At 50.4% G+C, this 16,871-nt stretch overlaps 1 protein-coding gene across 19 annotated transcripts in view; it reads right to left on the bottom strand.

Annotated features, from left to right (window-relative positions):
- The window catches only part of DNM2 (dynamin 2), a 115,618-nt gene that overhangs the window by 44,379 nt on the left and 54,368 nt on the right, over positions 1-16,871 (bottom strand). For all 19 annotated transcript variants that reach the window (XM_016935017.4, XM_063801177.1, XM_016935023.4 and 16 more), the window contains 5 exons: positions 16,242-16,391; positions 12,946-13,149; positions 11,640-11,738; positions 5,725-5,885; positions 2,131-2,273 (listed from right to left, as the gene is read on the bottom strand). In XM_016935017.4, the coding sequence (XP_016790506.1) occupies positions 2,131-2,273; positions 5,725-5,885; positions 11,640-11,738; positions 12,946-13,149; positions 16,242-16,391 (757 nt within the window). The remainder of the gene's footprint in view (positions 1-2,130; positions 2,274-5,724; positions 5,886-11,639; positions 11,739-12,945; positions 13,150-16,241; positions 16,392-16,871) is intronic.

The following is a 16,871-nucleotide window of genomic DNA, read 5'->3' as shown; positions in this document are numbered from 1 at the left end:
GCATGGCACTGTCTGCAGTATGAGCTACCCAGGAGTCCCTGTCACCTGCTCTGGTCCAGCTGTTCCAGTGCCTCAGGGTCCCTTACAGGCCAAAAGCCAAAAGGTCAGAGGCAGAAGAGTCCCCGAGTGAGAATTTGGGATTGTGGGGGCACACCTGCTCCCCAACCTCACAGCTAAGCAGCTGCACCAACCAAGTCATGGGGTGGATCTTAAGAGGCCAAGCTGGAGAAGGACCTAACCTAGCCAAGGTGTGGCTCCCACCCCCTCTCCCATGTCTCTTCTCCCAACACGGCCAGGGAGCCTGTGAGCACCTGAGTCAGTCCTGACCCTCCTGCGCTCAGAACTGTCCATGGCTCCCACCTCACTCACAGCAAAAGCCAATGTCCTCCCTGAGGCCCCACAAGGCCCTGCACAACCTGCTCTATCACCTCCTCCCACTCCCCTCACTCACGCCATCCAGCCACAGGGTCTTCCTCTGACATGCCCGGCCCACTCCTGCCCCAGGGCCTTTGCACTGGCCGGGCTTAATCCCACACGGCTCCCGCCCTCACCTGCTTCAGGTCTTCGCCTGACACTCAACTTCTTTTTTTTTTTTTTTTTTTTTTGAGACGGAGTCTTACTCTGTTGCCCAGGCTGATATGCAGTGACACATTCTCAGCTCACTGCAACCTCTGCCTCTTGGCTTCAAGCGATTCTCTTGCCTCAGTCTCCCGAGTAGCTGGGATTACAGGCGCCTGCCACCACACCTGGATAATTTTTGTATTTTTAGTAGAGACAGGGGTTTCACCAGGTTGGCCAGGCTGGTCTTGAACTCCGGACCTCAAGTGATCCTCCCGCCTCGGCCTCCCAAAATGTTGGGATTACAGGCGTGAGCCACCACCCCTGGCCAACACTCATCTTTTTTTTTTGGAGACAGAGTCTTGCCCTATCACCCAGGCTGGAGTGCAATGGCGCGATCTCGGCTCACCGCAACCTCCACCTCCTGGGTTCAAGCAATTCTCTTGCCTCAGTCTCCCAAGTAGCTGGGATTACAGGCATGTGCCACCATGCCTGGATAATTTTGCTTTTTTTTTTTTTTTTTTTTTTGAGACAGTCTCGCTCGATCACCCAGGCTGGAGTGCAGTGGCGTGATCTCAGCTCACTGCAAGCTCCGCCTCCTGGGTTCATGTCATTCTCCTGCCTCAGCCTCCTGTGTAGCTGGGACTACAGGTGCCCACCACCGCGCCCGGCTAATTTTTTTGTACGTTGAGTAGAGACAGGGTTTCACCATGGTCTCAATCTCCTGACCTGGTGATCCACCCACCTCAGCCTCCCAAAGTGCTAGGATTACAGGCGTGAGCCACCGCGCCTGGCCTTTTTTCTTTTTTTTAAACGGAGTCTCACTCTGATGCCCAGGCTGGAGTAAAGTTGCACAATCTCGACTCACTGCAAGCTCCACCTCCTGGGTTCACGCCAGTCTCCTGCCTCAGCCTCCCAAGTAGCTGGGACCACAGGCGCCCACCACCATGCCTGGCTAATTTTTTGTATTTTTTTTTGGTAGTGATGGGGTTTCACCATGTTAGCCAGGATGGTCTCGATCTCCTGACATGATCCGCTCGCCTCGGCCTCCTAAAAGTACGGGGATTACAGGTGTGAGCCACCATGCCCAGCCTAATTTTGCAATTTTAGTAGAGACGGGGTTTCACCATGTTGATCAGGCTGGTCTCGAACTCCCGACCTCAGGTGATCCACCCACCTTGGCCTCCCAAAGTGCTGGGATTACAGACGTGAACCACCGCTCCTGGCCGGCCAATGCTCACCTTCTAAAGGAGGCTGTTCCCGACAACTCCCACACTAGCACCACTTTCATATTTTGACATTTAACACACTATACATTTTCTTTCTTATTTTTTGTCCCATTCGTCCCACTTCCCCCCATTCTGAGCACTCCAGGGGCAGGGATGGACACCTGTCCCCTCCACTGGGGCGAATGCCATGCTTAGGATGGAGCCTGGCACGCAGAAGGCTTGCAGCAAGTGTCTGCTGAATCAGTGAGTGGACGAGTGATGAGTGGTGCCCAGCCTAGGGGGCCCTGTGGCTGATGGAAGGCGGGGCCAGGGTGGTGGTGGTGGTGGGTGCCGGGGTACATACTGCAGCAGGGCTTTGGTTTTGCGGGTGGGGTCGTCGGGCCGAAAGTTCTTGTACTCCTCCACCTCCTTCTCCAGGGACAGCAGCTGGCTCTGTAGTTTGCTACGTAGGGCCGGCAGCGACTCCCGGATGTGGTTGGTCAGTTGCTGCAGGAGAGAGGTCAGAGATCAGAAAGGGTGGCATGGGCAGGATACCAGGGAGTGGCAGACACACTCCCCCAACCAAGGGCCAACACCAGGGTGCCACTATGCGGCCACCACACCACACAGCCTTGAGAGACAGCAACAGATAAATCAAGCCACAGACACACTCATGTCTGGGAAAGGAGACGGCACGGAGCCGCCCATGAGTGTAAGAGGCTACAAACAGCCCACGGGGCCGACATCAGGCACTGGGCATATCCACGCCTTGGAGGACAAGCAACAGCTTGCAAGGACAGTCCATCCAGACCACGGAAACGAGGGCCAATGAACACACATGGGGACAGGCCCTACAAACTAAGATGGAAAGATCACCCCTGAAAAGGTGGAGAATGCACTCAAGATGAGCTCCCCAGCTGCATCTGCATCTACAGAGAGAAGCAAGGAAGATTCAAAATAGACAAATGTGGGCCAGGCACGGTGGCACATACCTGCAATCCCAGCACTTTGGGAGACTGAGGCAGAAGGATCACTTAAGATCAAGAGATCGAGACCAGCCTGGCCAACACAATGAAACCCTGTTTCTACCAAAAAATACAAAAATTATCTGGGTGTGGTGGTAGGTGCCTGTAGTCTCAGCTACTTGGGAGGCTGAGAAAGAACTCGGGAGGTAGAGGTTGCAGTGGGCCGAGATCACACGATGGCACTCCAGCCTGGGTGACAGAGCAAGACTCTGTCTCAAAAAAAAGAAAAAGAAAAACAAAGCCATAAAATCAGCCTATACTTGCAAAGTGTAAAGCAGAGTTTGGCCATCTGTCCTACAACAGAGAAAGCAGGGTGCAGTGGCTCACGCCTGTAATCCTAGCACTTGGGGAGGTTGAGACAGATCACTAGAGGATAGGCGTTTGAGACCAGCCCAGGCAATATGGTGAGACCTTCTCTCTACAAAAGATAAAAAAAGTTTTAAAAATTAGCTAGGTGTGGCAGCACACGCCTGTAGTCCCAGCTACTCAGGAGGCTAAGGCAAAACGATCGCTTGAGTACAGGAGGCTGAGGATGCAATGAGCCATGTTTGTGTCACTGCAATCCAGCCTGGACAACAGAGTAAGACCTTGTCTGAAAAATCAAAAAGGCTGGGCATGGGCCGGGGGCAGTGGCTCACACTGTAATTCCAGCACTTTGGGAGGCCAAGGCAGGCAGATCACGAGGTCAAGAGATTGAGACCATCCCAGCTAACACGGTGAAACCCCGTCTCTACTAAAAATACAAAAAAAAAAAAAAATTAGCCGGGTGTGGTGAAGGGTGCCTATAGTCCTAGCTACTCGGGAGGCTGAGGCAGGAGAATGGTGTGAACCCGGGAGACGGAGCTTACAGTGAGCCGAGATTGTGCCACTGTACTCCAGCCTGGGCAATAGAGCGAGACTCCGTCTGGGGTTGAGGGGAAGGCCAGGATGGGTACAGTGGCTCACGCCTGTAATCCCAGCACTTTGGGAGGCTAAGGCGGGCGGATCACCTGAGATTAGGAGATGGAGACAAGCCTGGCCAACATGGTGAAACACTGTCTCTGCTAAAAATACAAAAGTTAGTTGAGTGTGGTGGCGCACGCCTGTAATCCCAGCTACTTGGGAGGCTGAGGCATGAGAATCACTTGAACCTGGGAGGTGGAGGCTGGAGTGAGCTGAGATCATGCCACTGCACTCCAGCCCGGGCAACAGAGTGAGGCTCTATCTCAAAAAAAAAAAAAAAAAAAAAAAAAAATCATCAAAAAAATAAAAAATAAATACAAAGTGTCTGGCGAGCTAGAAAAGAGGCATGAAGGAACCTCACATCTATGGCATGGAGCAAGTGGGGTAACCCAAAGACCTCTATGACCAGGGGTCCCTGCCCTGCAGCCCTGGCCATCGACCCCCGTCTATGTGGGCTGCCTAGAAAGGCAGGGAGCTACGCTGGCCTTCCCTTGGTCTGTGACAGGATACTAGGGTACTTAAGTCATGAGCAAACGGAGAGGAAGGGGCACTGTTGCTCTGGGAAGCACCTCACGTGGAAGGAGGCTGAGCCCCCTCCAGGCTCCCTGGAGGCCTGCTGGACTTTTCACTGCTGGCTCTCAGGAGGCCCCAGCCAGCTGCGGAGTTTTACTTCCCTTCCTCTCCCTACTCCCGTTTGTAAGCAGACCCCAGCTTCCTCTCCTGGAGGGCCCCTCCCTCTAGACACTGACTTCCCTCTTTGCTCTCCTGAGCTGCCTTCTCTGGGTGGCTCTTTTCCCGGCCCCCGCACCCCTACTGGATTCTTGATCGTGCATTTATCTGGCGGTTTGTTGGGTGTCAGTCTCCCCCATTAGAATTATGCCTTCTACAAGGACAGGAACCTACTCTCGTGTGGACACTGTGTCCCCCTGATATGTGCATGAAAAGATGACTCCTGGAGTGCTGCTGAGGCCCTGCTGCCATCCTGGAAGGTGCTAGAAAACAGCGAGGAGGAACGTCTTGCCCCTGCTACCACACACGGGCCCACTGTATAGCTTTTATTCCATTTCTCTTTATGCACCATGTGAATCTATTACTTATAAGAAGAGAACGATAAGCCAGGCATGGTGGCTCATGCTTGTAATCTCAGCACTTCAGGAGGCTGACACAGGCGGATCACTCGAGCTCAGGAATTTGAGACCAGCCTGGCCAACATGGTGAAACTCCATCTCTACTAAAAATACAAAAATTAGCCAGATGTGGTGGCGCACGCCTGTAATCCCAGCTACTCAGGAAGCTGAGGCAGGAGAATCACTCGAACCTGGGACGTGGAGGTTGCAGTGAGCCAAGATCATGCCACTGCACTCTAGCCTAGGTGACAGAGTGAGACTGTGTCTCCAAAAAATTAAAAAAAAAAAAAAAAATAATAATAATAATAAATAAAAAAGAGTTATTAACCCCCTGTCACCAACCCCAGGCAATGCATACAGTCTTCTAGGTAAATGACTGAATAATTACAATGGTAATTAAAATTTTGGTAATAATAACAGTGATGGTTGTAATAGTAGCAGCACCAAGTCACTGAACATCTGCTCTTCACCAGACCCTGAATCAAGTACATTTCTTTTATTTAGTTATTTAAGTTTTTGAAACAGGGTCTCACTCTATTGCCCAGGCTGGAGTGCAGTGGCATGAACATGGCTCACTGAAGCCTTGATTTTCCAGGCTCAAGTGATCCTCCTGCCTCAGCCTCCTGAGTACCTGGGACTACAGGCATGTGCCACCATGCTTAGCTAATTTTTTCTATTTTTCCTAGAGATGGGGTCTCCATATGTTGCCCAGACTGGTCTCAAACTCCTAGGCTAAATGTGGACTGAACCCATTTTGCTAAAACAAGTGCTGCTCTAGCCTGAAACAAGTGCCAGTGAGGATTGCAGCTGTTGTGCAGTGCACAGCCTATGCCACTGCACACTACGTGCAAACCCTTGCAGTACCTGATTCAGCGTCTTCTGCAGATGTGGCGTGCCCATGCGGTCGGCCATGTGCCGGTAGGCCGGGTGGGAGAGGAAGAACTTCCTCTCAGCTGCCAGTGCTGCACGGATGTCCTTCTTGCCTTCAATATCCTTCTGGCTGCGGTTCACCACGCCAATGTAGCCTGTGGGGAGAGGCAGTCAGGTCAGGGGCAAAGCTAGGTGAGCCAAGTGGACCTGGCAAGGGGATGGGCAAGATTCAAGTATAGAGATGGATCCTGTCCCACGAGGCACTCACAGATGTCATAACATGTTACTCAGAAACAACACAGAGGGTGCGAATGCACATGGCAGCTGCGAAGAGCAACATTAAGTATTTGGAGGAAGGAGAGATCACATCCAGCCTGTGTGCGCAGGGACAGAAAAAAGCTTTGGGGCAGATGAAATCTACAAGCTGAGATTCAAAGATAGGTGAGAAAAAAATCTCGGCCGGGAGCGGTGGCTCACGCCTGTAATCCCATCACTTTGGGAGGCTGAGGTGGGTAGATCACGAGGTAAGGAGCTCAAGGCCACCCTGGCCAGCATGGTGAAACCCCGCCTCTACTAAAAATACAAAAAATTAGCTGTGCATGGTGGCACGTGACTATAGTCCCAGGTACTTGGGAGGCTGAGGCAGGAGAACCGCTTGAACCCTGCAGGCAGAGGTTGCAGCGAGCCAAGATCATGCAACTACGCTCCAGCCTGGGTGACAGATCAAGACTGAATAAAAAGAAAGAGAAAAAGAAAAAGAAAAAAATCTCAAGGCCAGGTGCGGTGGCTCATACCTGTAATTCCAACACTTTGGGAGGCCGAGGCGGGTGGAACGCTTGAGCCCAAGAGTTCCAGACCAGCCTGGGTAACATGGCAAAACCCCATCTCTACAAAAATATACAAAAATTAGCGAGGCGTGGTAGCACATGTGTATAGTCCCAGCTACCTGGGAGGCTGAGATGGGAGGATCACCTGAGCCTGGGAGTTCGAGGTTGCAGCAAGCTGTAATCACCCCACTGCACTCCAGCCTGGGCAACAGAGTGAGGCCTTGTCTCACAAGAAAAAAAAGAAATAACATCTTAAAAACAAGAGCAATAGGGAAGAGCTAAAATCCACTATCAAACGAGTATATTTTAAACAGTTGGGTACATCAGGGTATTCATGTCCAGAGAGATCAATGGAACCGAAAAGAAAGTCCAAAACTACACCGAGAAGGAGGTAGAACTGAAAGTTAACGCTTCAGTATATGGGGGAGAAAAGCTGGATAATTCAATACACACTGTTGCAAAGAATCCAAGTGGAATGCCTACCATTGCACTGCTGGCTAGGTTTTTGTTTTGTGGGGTTTTTTGTTTTGAGACAGAGTTTCACTCTTGCTGCCCAGGCTGAAGTGCAGTGGTGCAATCTCAGCTCACTGCAACCTCCACCTCCTGAGCATCTGGGATTACAGGCGTGCATCACCACGCCTGGCTAATTTTTGTTTTTTTAGTAGAGACGGGGTTTCACCATGTTGGCCATGCTGGTTTCGAACTCCTGACCTCATGATCTGCCCGCCATGGCCTCCCAAAGTGCTGGAATTACAGGCATGAGCCACAGCGCCTGGCCTATGCTCCATTTTCTTTGTAGTGGGGTTGTGCATGCTTCTCTTGAGAAGCAAGGGAGAGGTGCCTGTCATCTATCCTGTAGGGTCTTGTGGGATGTGACTGCTCTTCATCCTCGCCAGATCTCTCTTGGATCCAAGAGGGAGGAGGGAAACGGAGACATGCCAAGGTGAGGTCACAGTAGGAGACCCAAGATCTGAACCTAGATCCCTGTGAAGCCAAAGTCACCATCACCTGTGTGACAGCACAAAGAAGGAAACAGCAGGGGCCAGTGAAAAGCATCTGGCTTGGATTTGGGTTGATTTACTTAATTAAGAGATGGAGTCTCGCTCTGTTGCCCATTCTGCATTGCAGTGGCACAATCATAGCTTACTACAGCTTTGAACTCCTGGGCTCAAGCCATCCTCCGGACTCAGCCTCCTGAGTAGCTGGGAGTACAGGCATGTGCACCATCACACACAGATTTTTTTTTTTTTTTTTTTTTTAAAGACAGAGTCTCACTCTGTCACCCAGGCTGGAGTACAGTGGTGCAATCTCAGCTCACTACAACCTCCGCCTCCCGGGTTCAAGCGATTCTCATGTCTCAGCCTCTCGAGTAGCTGGGATTACAGGCATGCACCAACACACCCAGCTAATTCTATTTTTAGTAGAGCTGGGGTTTGATCCACCCGCCTTGGTCTCCCAAAGTGCTGGGATTACAGGCGTGAGCCACTGTGCCCAGCCTGGATAATTTTTTAAGAGAGAGATGGGGTCTTGCTGTGTTGCTCAGGCTGGTCTCAAACTCTGGGCCTCAAGCCATCCTCCCAACTGTGCTTTCCAAAATCCTGGGGTTATAGGCATGAGCCACCACGCCTAGCCTGGGTTCCCGTAAAGGAGGAGGAGTTGTGAGTCATTAGTACGCCAGGAAAAAGGGTCCAGTGGGAGGGCTTCTGAAGCCTGAGGTCACAAAACGGGAGCAGGCCTACAAGTGAGCTGAGAGTGGAAGCGCCTTCGTTCTTAGAAACAGGAAGGAAGGCAGAGAAGGGCAGCCGTGGACATCAGTGAGTCAGGAGGAAGGGGAAGAGGCCCATATCACCAAATCCTCAGCCTGGCTAGTGCCCACAGACCCCAAAGGCCCTTAGGATCCAAGGTGGAGGCCTAACAGTGTCCAAGGGCAGCCGGGTCGGGGTGGCTGTAGTAGGGTGTGGGGTTGGGTAGGGTCTGCTTTCCTCTCTAGCACCAGCAAATCCTCCCCAAACCTCAGCCAGCCACAGATTTGCTTCTCAGCCCCGGATCTTCACAGCTAAACAGGGTTTTGAATTTAGCCCTGACAGCATTCCCCTGGGATCCGGGGTCGCCTCACCACTCAGTGTCTCAGCAGTGCTGGGGGATGGTGGCAACCAAGGTCTGAACTTTTCCCCACATCTATCTCAGACATCGAGGTGGAAAACCCAGGAGTAAAAGAAATGCTCTAAATGACTGTGGCTAAGCATGAAGGGAAAGGCAGGAGGTGTCCGCAGCTTAGAGTAGATGCCAGAGGGCAGGAATGGCTTTAAAAAAACACAAAAGAAGGCTGGGCACAGTGGCTCATGCCTTTAATCCCAGCATTTTGGGAGGCCAAGGCGTGTGGATCACATGAGGTCAGGTGTTCAAGACCAGCCTAGCCAACATGGTGAAACCCCATCTCTACTAAAAACACAAAAATTAGCTGTGTGTGGTGGCTCATGCCTGTAATCCCAGCTACTCAGGAGGCAGAGGTTGCAGTCAGCTGAGATTGTGCCCCTGCACTCCAGCCTGGGCAACAAGAATGAAACTCTGTCTTAAAAAAATAAAACAAAACAAAATAAAACCTAGCCAGGAGCAATCGCACATGCCTGTAATCCCAAATACTTGGGAGGCTGAGCTCGGAGAATCACTTGAGCCTGGGAGTTTAAGGCTACAGTGAGCTATGATTGTCCCAGTGCACTCCAGCCTAGGTGACAGAATAAGACATCATCAAATAAAAAAAAAAAAAAAGAAAGAAAGAAAGAAAGAAAAAAGCTTCTAACAGCAAGAGTGAACCCTGATGTAAACCATGGATGTGGGGTGGGGTGGTGACAATGGGTCAACGTAGGCTCATCAGTTCTAACAAATGCACCGCTCTGCTGGGCACGTTGAAAGTGAGGGAGGTTATAGATTTGTGGGCTACAGGGCTGATAGGAAATCTCTGTATCTCCCTCTCAGTTTGGCTATGAACCTAAAACTGCTGCTCCGATAAAATAAAATGCTTGAAATTTTTTTTTTTTTTTTGAGACAGACCCTTGCTCTGTCGCCCAGGCTGGAGTGAAGTGGCACAATCTCGGCTCACTGCAACCTCCACCTCCTGGGTTCAAGTGGTTCTCCTGCCTCAGCCTCCCGAGTAGCTGGGACTACAAGTGTGTGCCACCACGCCTGGCTAATTTTTTGTATTTTTAGTACAGACAACGTGTCACTGTGTTAGCAAGGATGGTCCTGATCTCCTGACCTTGTGATCCGCCTGCCTTGGCCTCCCAAAGTGCTGGGATTACAGGTGTGAGCCACCATGCCCAACCCAAAATATTTAAAATATTTTTAAAATAAAATAAAAAATACTTAGGTTACTCCTATCAGAAGATCTGTACCTGAACTTGAACCTGAACCTGACCTAATTACCAGCTAACAGAGAACAATAATTGGCCAAATCCCAAATGTGGGATGTGGTCTGGTTTCTTCCACAAATGAATGGTATAGAAAAAAACAAACGGGATGGCAAGGGGAAGTATCTGAAAAGAAATGTGGGTATTTATGTGTAAAATGCTACAATGCCTAGGATTTATAGAATTTTTTTTTTTTTTTTAGAGGCAAGATCTTGCTCTGTTGTGCAGGCTAGAGTGTAGTGGTGTGATCATAGCTCACTGCAGCTTCGAACTCCTGGGCTCAAGCAATCTTCCCACCTCAGCCTCTTAAGTAGGTGGGACTATAGGTGTACGCCACCATGCCCAGCTAACTTTTAAATCTTTAGTAGAGACAGGGACTTGATATGTTGCTCAGGCTAGTCTTGAACTCCCAGCCTCAAGGCATCCTCCTGCCTCAGCCTCCCAAAGCACTGGGATTACAGGCGTGAGCCACCTCGCCCAGCCAGTGCCTAGGATTTGTGTTAAAATCTTCCAGGAAGATGGCCGGGTGCGGTGGCTCACACCTGTAATCCCAGCACTTTGGGAGGCCGAGGCGGGTGGATCACGAGGTCAGCAGTTCGAGACCAGCCTGGCCAACATGGTGAAACCCTGTCTCAATTAAAAATACAAAAATTAGCCAGGCATGGTGGCTGGCACCTGTAATCCCAGCTACTTGGGAGGCTGAGGCAGGAGAATGGCATGAACCGGGGAGGTGGAGGTTGCAGTGAGCCCAGACTGCACCATTGCACTCCAGCCTGGGCAACAGAGACTCCGTCTCATAAATAAATAAATAAAATGAAAAAATAAAATCTTCCAGGAAGAAAATAATAATAGCAGGTGAGGATATTTGGGGGAATCACTATTAGCCAGATATTAGTAACCACCGAAGCTGGGGAAGCCATCCACGAGGACTCTTTGAACTTTTTCCCACACTTTTGGGAATGTTTGAAAATGCTCATAATAGGCCGGGTGCGGTGGCTCATGGCTGTAATCCCAGCACTTTGGGAGGCCAAGGCAAGTGGATCACCTGAAGTCAGGAGTTTGAGACCAGCTTGGCCAACACAGTGAAACCCCGTCTCTAGTAAAAATACAAAAACTAGCTGGGCGTGGTGGTGCGCACTTGTAATCCCAGCTACTCAGGAAGCTGGGGCAGGAGAATCAGTTGAACCTGGGAGGCGGAGGTTGCAGTGAGCCAAGATTGTGCCACTGTACTATAGCTTGGATGACAAGAGCAAAAACTCCGTCTCAAAAAACAAAAAGGAAAAGGAAAGGAAAAGGAAAAGGAAAAGGGAAGGGAAGGCTCATAATAGAAAGTAATGAAAAATTAATTAAAGTTATAAACCCTGGGGAGCTGGGAGCTGCAGATTCACCAGTGGCTGTCTGGGGGAAGTGTGGCTGCGGGTGAGTTTAGTTTCCTCTTTCTATACACTTGTTTTCTAATGTTTCAGAAACCAGCAGGTGTTAATTGTGCACTTGAAAAACGAATGCATACAAATCAGAAGAAAAAGATACATAGCTCAAAGGGAAAAGAAAGAAGGAGTTACGGTGAAATGGAGAAGCAATGACTTCCAGGCAGGCAGGGAACAGGTGCTGGGGTTTCAGTAATGATAAGGACCCCACCCATCCTCCTGCTTCCCCAGCACTCCCAAAGCCACACCTCTTCTCAACGGGAGCAACTTGTTCTCCAAGACGTCCCTGGCGTCGGTGCCCTCGTCCATCAGGTCAAGCTTGGTGATGACACCGATGGTCCGTAGGCCTGAAAGAGCCCAGAGGTCAGAGGTCAGAGGCTGCCACCAGGAAAGAGCATCAGCTGGCAGCTGCAAGCCACCTGGGGTCCAGTTGGCCCTGAAACTTCCAGGTCACATTACCTGGGAAAGCCAGAACGTCACAGGCCTGGACCCCAGTTTCCGACATGTCGAATGAAGATGGTCACAGCCCTGATCTCACAGGGTGGTCATAAGGGTGAGCCTGGCACACGGCAAATACTCAACAAATGCTGGCCGTTATTGTCATTTGTGTTATTAAGGACAACCTCTGCCGCTGCAGGCTTTGGGAAACCTCACGTAAACGTGATTCCTGGGCCAGATTTTGATGCTGGACTTTCCAAGTGCCGGCAAAGTCCCAAGGGAACATTTGAGTTTGACACGACTGTTTCCAGGGCTACCTCTTGCCTGAATGGCTAAAATTCCACTCTGGAAACCATCCCATCCAATTCCACCTCTCCACAAGTCATTCCAGAGTCAAGGATGTCTTTCTAGCAAAGTCTCACCTCTGCAGATCAACTGCTCCCCCAGGGGCTGAGGGCCTGGCTCTGTGCTAGCTGTGTGTGTTATATGTGTGGCATGTGCATGAGACACTGGGGACAGATGGAAGCCAGAGTGAAGATCTCTGGTGGGTGCCAATTTGGGCATCAAGGGGGCCACAGCTGTGCCCTCCCTGGGGCCCCTTCCTGCTCACATTCTGCAGTGAGGGTTCAGTAGAAGGATCTGACTAGAGGGGCCCAGGGGTGTCAACTCGAAGGGAAATAGACGATCTCACCATGCAAAGATCAGAAACAACCCAAACGTTCAACAGTCCTCACATCAGCTATCTGGGTTAGGACTGAAGTTCCCGTTCTAAGAGGGGACCATGTCTCAGGGAGCAGAGCAACAGCTAGATGGGACCTAAGATCGCATCTGGGCGATGGAGCGCTGGGCCCTTCCTTCAGCCCTAGGCTAGCTTCCCACTCTGGCAACATGGGCACTGCCATGTCCAAGGAGGACCGTCCAACTGCCACACAGTGACTTCCCAGGGGATGCCCACCAGCACTGCTGGTTCTCGGAGGAAGTGCCGTGTTCCAGGAGGCCTTTTCCTACAGCGGCCATGGATTAAAGAGAACGCCAGTGACTTGGAACCAAGGATGCTGGGCACGTCCCATGCTCAGAGGCACCTGGAAGAGGGGACTGCCCTAGGCTCAGGGTTACCTTGGGGATCGACTTCCTTGGCCAGCTTGAGGGCGTCGGAGTTGGCCAGGTCCATGTTGGCGGGCGTAACGGCCAGAATGAGGCTGCTCTCCCGGCTGATGAACTGCAGGATCATGTCCTTGATCTGGTACTCGATGTCTGGAGGCTGGTCGCCCACAGGCACCTTGGTGATACCCGGGAGGTCGATGAGGGTCAAGTTCAACACTGGGAGGGAAACCAGAAGGAAAGGCATTCAGAGCCAGGAGAGGGGAGGCACAAACAGGCCCGCAGCCACCCAGCTGACTACCAAAGTTCCTGCGCGGGGCTCAGACTTGAGGATGTCGCCTGACACTCCGCCTGAACCACACCTTTGATCCAGTAACTCCCCTTCTAGGATCCTATCCTACAGATACCTTCTACCTACTCCATTTCAATGACGCAGTTCTAAATCAGGACAGTTCAGACTGGAATAGATCTAAATGACTGAATAAATTTCAGCCCATCCATTCAGCCAATACCAAAGAACCATTACAGACAAACAGATGAGGCTGGGTGCGGTGGCTCACATCTGCAATCCCAGCACTTTGGGAGGCCGAGGTGGGTGGATCACTTGAGGCCAGGAGTTCTAGACCAGCCTAGCCAACATGGCAAAACCCCATCTGTACTAAGTATACAAAAATCAGCTGGGCGTGGTAGCACACACTTGTACTCCCAGCTACTCGGGAGGCTGAGGCATGAGAATCACTTGAACCCAGAAGGTGGAGGTTGCAGTGAACTGAGATCATACCACCGCACTCCAGCCTGGGCGACAGAGCAAGACTGTCTCAAAAAAACAAAAACAAAAGACAAATGGATGAGGCCAGGCGCGGTGACTCATGCCTGTAATCCCAGCACTTTGGGAGGCCATGTTGGGTAGATCACTTGAGCTCAGGAGTTCGAAACCAGCCTGGGCAAGATGGCGAAACCCTACCTCTACCAAAAATATAAAAAATTAGCCTGGCATGATGGTGTGCATCTGTTGTCCTAACTACTCAGGAGACTAAGGCGGGAGGATCGCCTGAGCCCAGGAGAAGAAGTGAGCCAAGATCTCACCGCTGTACTCCAACTTGGCCAACAGTGTTAAACCCTGTCTCAAAAAAAAAAAAAAAAAAAAAAAAAGAATAAAGAAACATTCTGAGAGGCATACAAAAAAAAAAAAAAAAAAAAAGCATAGGCCAACGCAATGGCTCACACCTGTAATGCCAGCACTTTGGGAGGCCAAGGCAGGCGATCACCTGAGGTCGGGAGTTCGAGACCAGCCTAACCAACACGGAGAAACCCCGTCTCTACTAAAAATACAAAATTAGCCGGGTGAGGTGGCGCATGCCTGTAATCCCAGCTACTCAGGGGGCTGAGGCAGGAGAATCACTTGAACCCGGGAGGTGGAGGTTGCGGTAAGCCGAGATTGCGCCATTGCACTCCAGCCTGGGCAATAAGAGTGAAACTCCATCTCAAAAAAAGCATAAGTGATTTTTATGTTATGCTAACAATTTAAGGAAAAGGAGTGATAAACACATACACAACATATACATAGATACAATCACAATTGCTTACATGTTTTTTGCTTACACATTTTTTTTAAGATAGAGGGTCTTGCTATGTTACCCAGGTGAAGTGCAGTAGCTATTCACAGATGTGATCATAGCTCACTGCAACCTCGACTTCCTGGGCCCAAGTGACCCTCCTGACTCAGCCTTTCAGGCAGCTTGAATGACAGGTGTGTGAAACCACACCCAGCTCATGTTTGCATTGTCATCTGAAGAACCTAAAATATGTGTGCAAAACTGGTTGACAAGGTAGGTTTTTGCGATATACCTTTCTGTAATTTTTGAATTCTGAGCCACATGCAGGTGTCATTTATTGAAAAACAAATTTAAAACTTATCGCAAGGAACCCATCGTGGTAGCAATCTGTGCCTCTGGGCCAGAGGATGTCTATGGCCCCGGGCTGCTGTTTGAATGCAGAGTTTTAAAATCAGGATATTTGGCTGGGCAAGGTGGCTAAAGCCTGTAATCCCAGCACTTTGGGAGGCGGATGCAGGCGATCACCTGAGGTTAGGAGTTCGAGACCAGCCTGGCCAACATGGTGAAACCCCATCTCTACTAAAAATACAAAAAAGTAGCTGAATGGGCTGGGCGTGGTGGCTCACGCCTGTAATCCTAGCACTTTGGGAGTCCGAGGTGGGTGGATTGCCTGAGCTCAGGAGTTCGAGACCAGCCTGTGCAACATGGTGAAACCCTGTCTCTACTAAAAATAAAAAAAATAAAAAATAAAAAAAAAATTAGCCAGGCAGGGTGGTACACACCTGTAATCCCAGCTACTCGGGAGGCTGAGGCCAGAGAATTGCTTGAACCTGGGAGGTGAAGGTTGCATTGAGTGGAGATTGCGCCACTACACTCCAGCCTGGGCAACAGAGCGAGACTCTGTCTCAAAAAAAAAAAAAAAAAAAAAATTTTGGCCGGGCACGGCGGCTCACGTCTGTAATCTCAGCATTTTGGGAGGCCAAGGTGGGCAGATCACAAGGTCGGGAGTTTGAGACAAGCCTGGCCAATATGGTGAAATCCCATCTCTACTAAAAATACAAAAAATTTGCCAGGTGTGGTGGCAGTTGCCTCTAGTCCTAGCTACTTGGGAGGCTGAGGCAGGAGAATAGCTTGAACCTGGGAGGCAGAGACTGCAGTGAGCTGAGATCACACCACCGTACTCCAGTCTGGGCGACAGAGCGAGACTCCATCTCAAAAAAAAAAAAAAAAAAAATTAGCTGGGTGTAGTGGTGCATGCCTGTAATCCCAGCTACTTGGGCGGCTGAGGCACAATAATTGCTTGAACCTGGGAGGCGGAGGTTGCAGCGAGCAGAGATCACACCACTGAACCCCAGACTGGGCAACAGAGCAAGACTCTGTCTCAAAAAAAAAAAAAAAAAAAAACCCAGGATATTTTACAGAAGACTGGTTCTGGCCTCTCTTGAGGCACCAGCAGATCTGGCTGCCTTGAGCCAAGTGGTGGCTGCCCTTGGTAAAAGGGGGAAATGGCTGCAATCCCCCACCACTCCAAACAACTTCTTGGCATGCTCTTTCTTCAAGCTGAGACAGAGGTCTGGGTACTACATACCTAGCACAAGTGGGAAGATACAGATCAAGGGGCTATGTGCGTGTGAATATCAACTGTTTGTGAATGGGCACATGATACCCATGAGTGGAAGTACACAGGCTCACCCATAGCACTGTCCATGAATGACCAGAAACGGTCAGTGATGGGTCCCCACCCGTGCTGCCTACCGTGTGGCGAGTAGACTCGAAGGTTGATGGGCACTGGGGAGATGCCTTTGTTGGTCCCCGTGACCCTGTCGGTCTCTGCTTCAATCTCCTGCCGGACTTCATCAAAGTCTGTAAACTTTTTGGACTTGCAGTGCAAAAACTCGGCATGTTCTAGAAAGGGAAGAGAGATGCTGAAAATGAGAAAGAGCTGTGGGCAGGGTGCGCATGGACTGCAGGGAGAAATGCTTTGTTGAATGAAAGTAATGACCCAGGCTGGGCGCAGTAGCTCACGCCTGTAATCCTAGCACTTTGGGAGGCAGAGGTGGGCAGATCACAAGGTCAGGAGATTCAGACCAACCTCACTAACATGGTGAAACCCTGTCTCTACTAAAAATACAAAAAATTAGCCTGGCATGGTGGCACATGCCTGTAGTCTCAGCTACTCAGGAGGCTGAGGCAGGATAATTGCTTGAACCCGGGAGGCGGAGGTTGTAGTGAGCCGAGATCGCGCCACTGCACTCCAGCCTGGGAGACAGAGAAGACTCCATCTCAAAAAAAAAATAAATAAATAAAATAAAATAAAATAAAATAAAAAAGAAAATAATGACCCAATCATCGTCACTCTAGGAATTGGGGAGTGAGAGATTCGTT

The sequence above is a fragment of the Pan troglodytes genome, chromosome 20, assembly GCF_028858775.2.
Source record: "Pan troglodytes isolate AG18354 chromosome 20, NHGRI_mPanTro3-v2.0_pri, whole genome shotgun sequence".
Classification (NCBI taxonomy): domain Eukaryota; kingdom Metazoa; phylum Chordata; class Mammalia; order Primates; family Hominidae; genus Pan; species Pan troglodytes.
The sequence above is the reverse complement of the archived record's forward strand: the minus strand, read 5'-3'. Positions and strand labels throughout refer to the sequence as shown.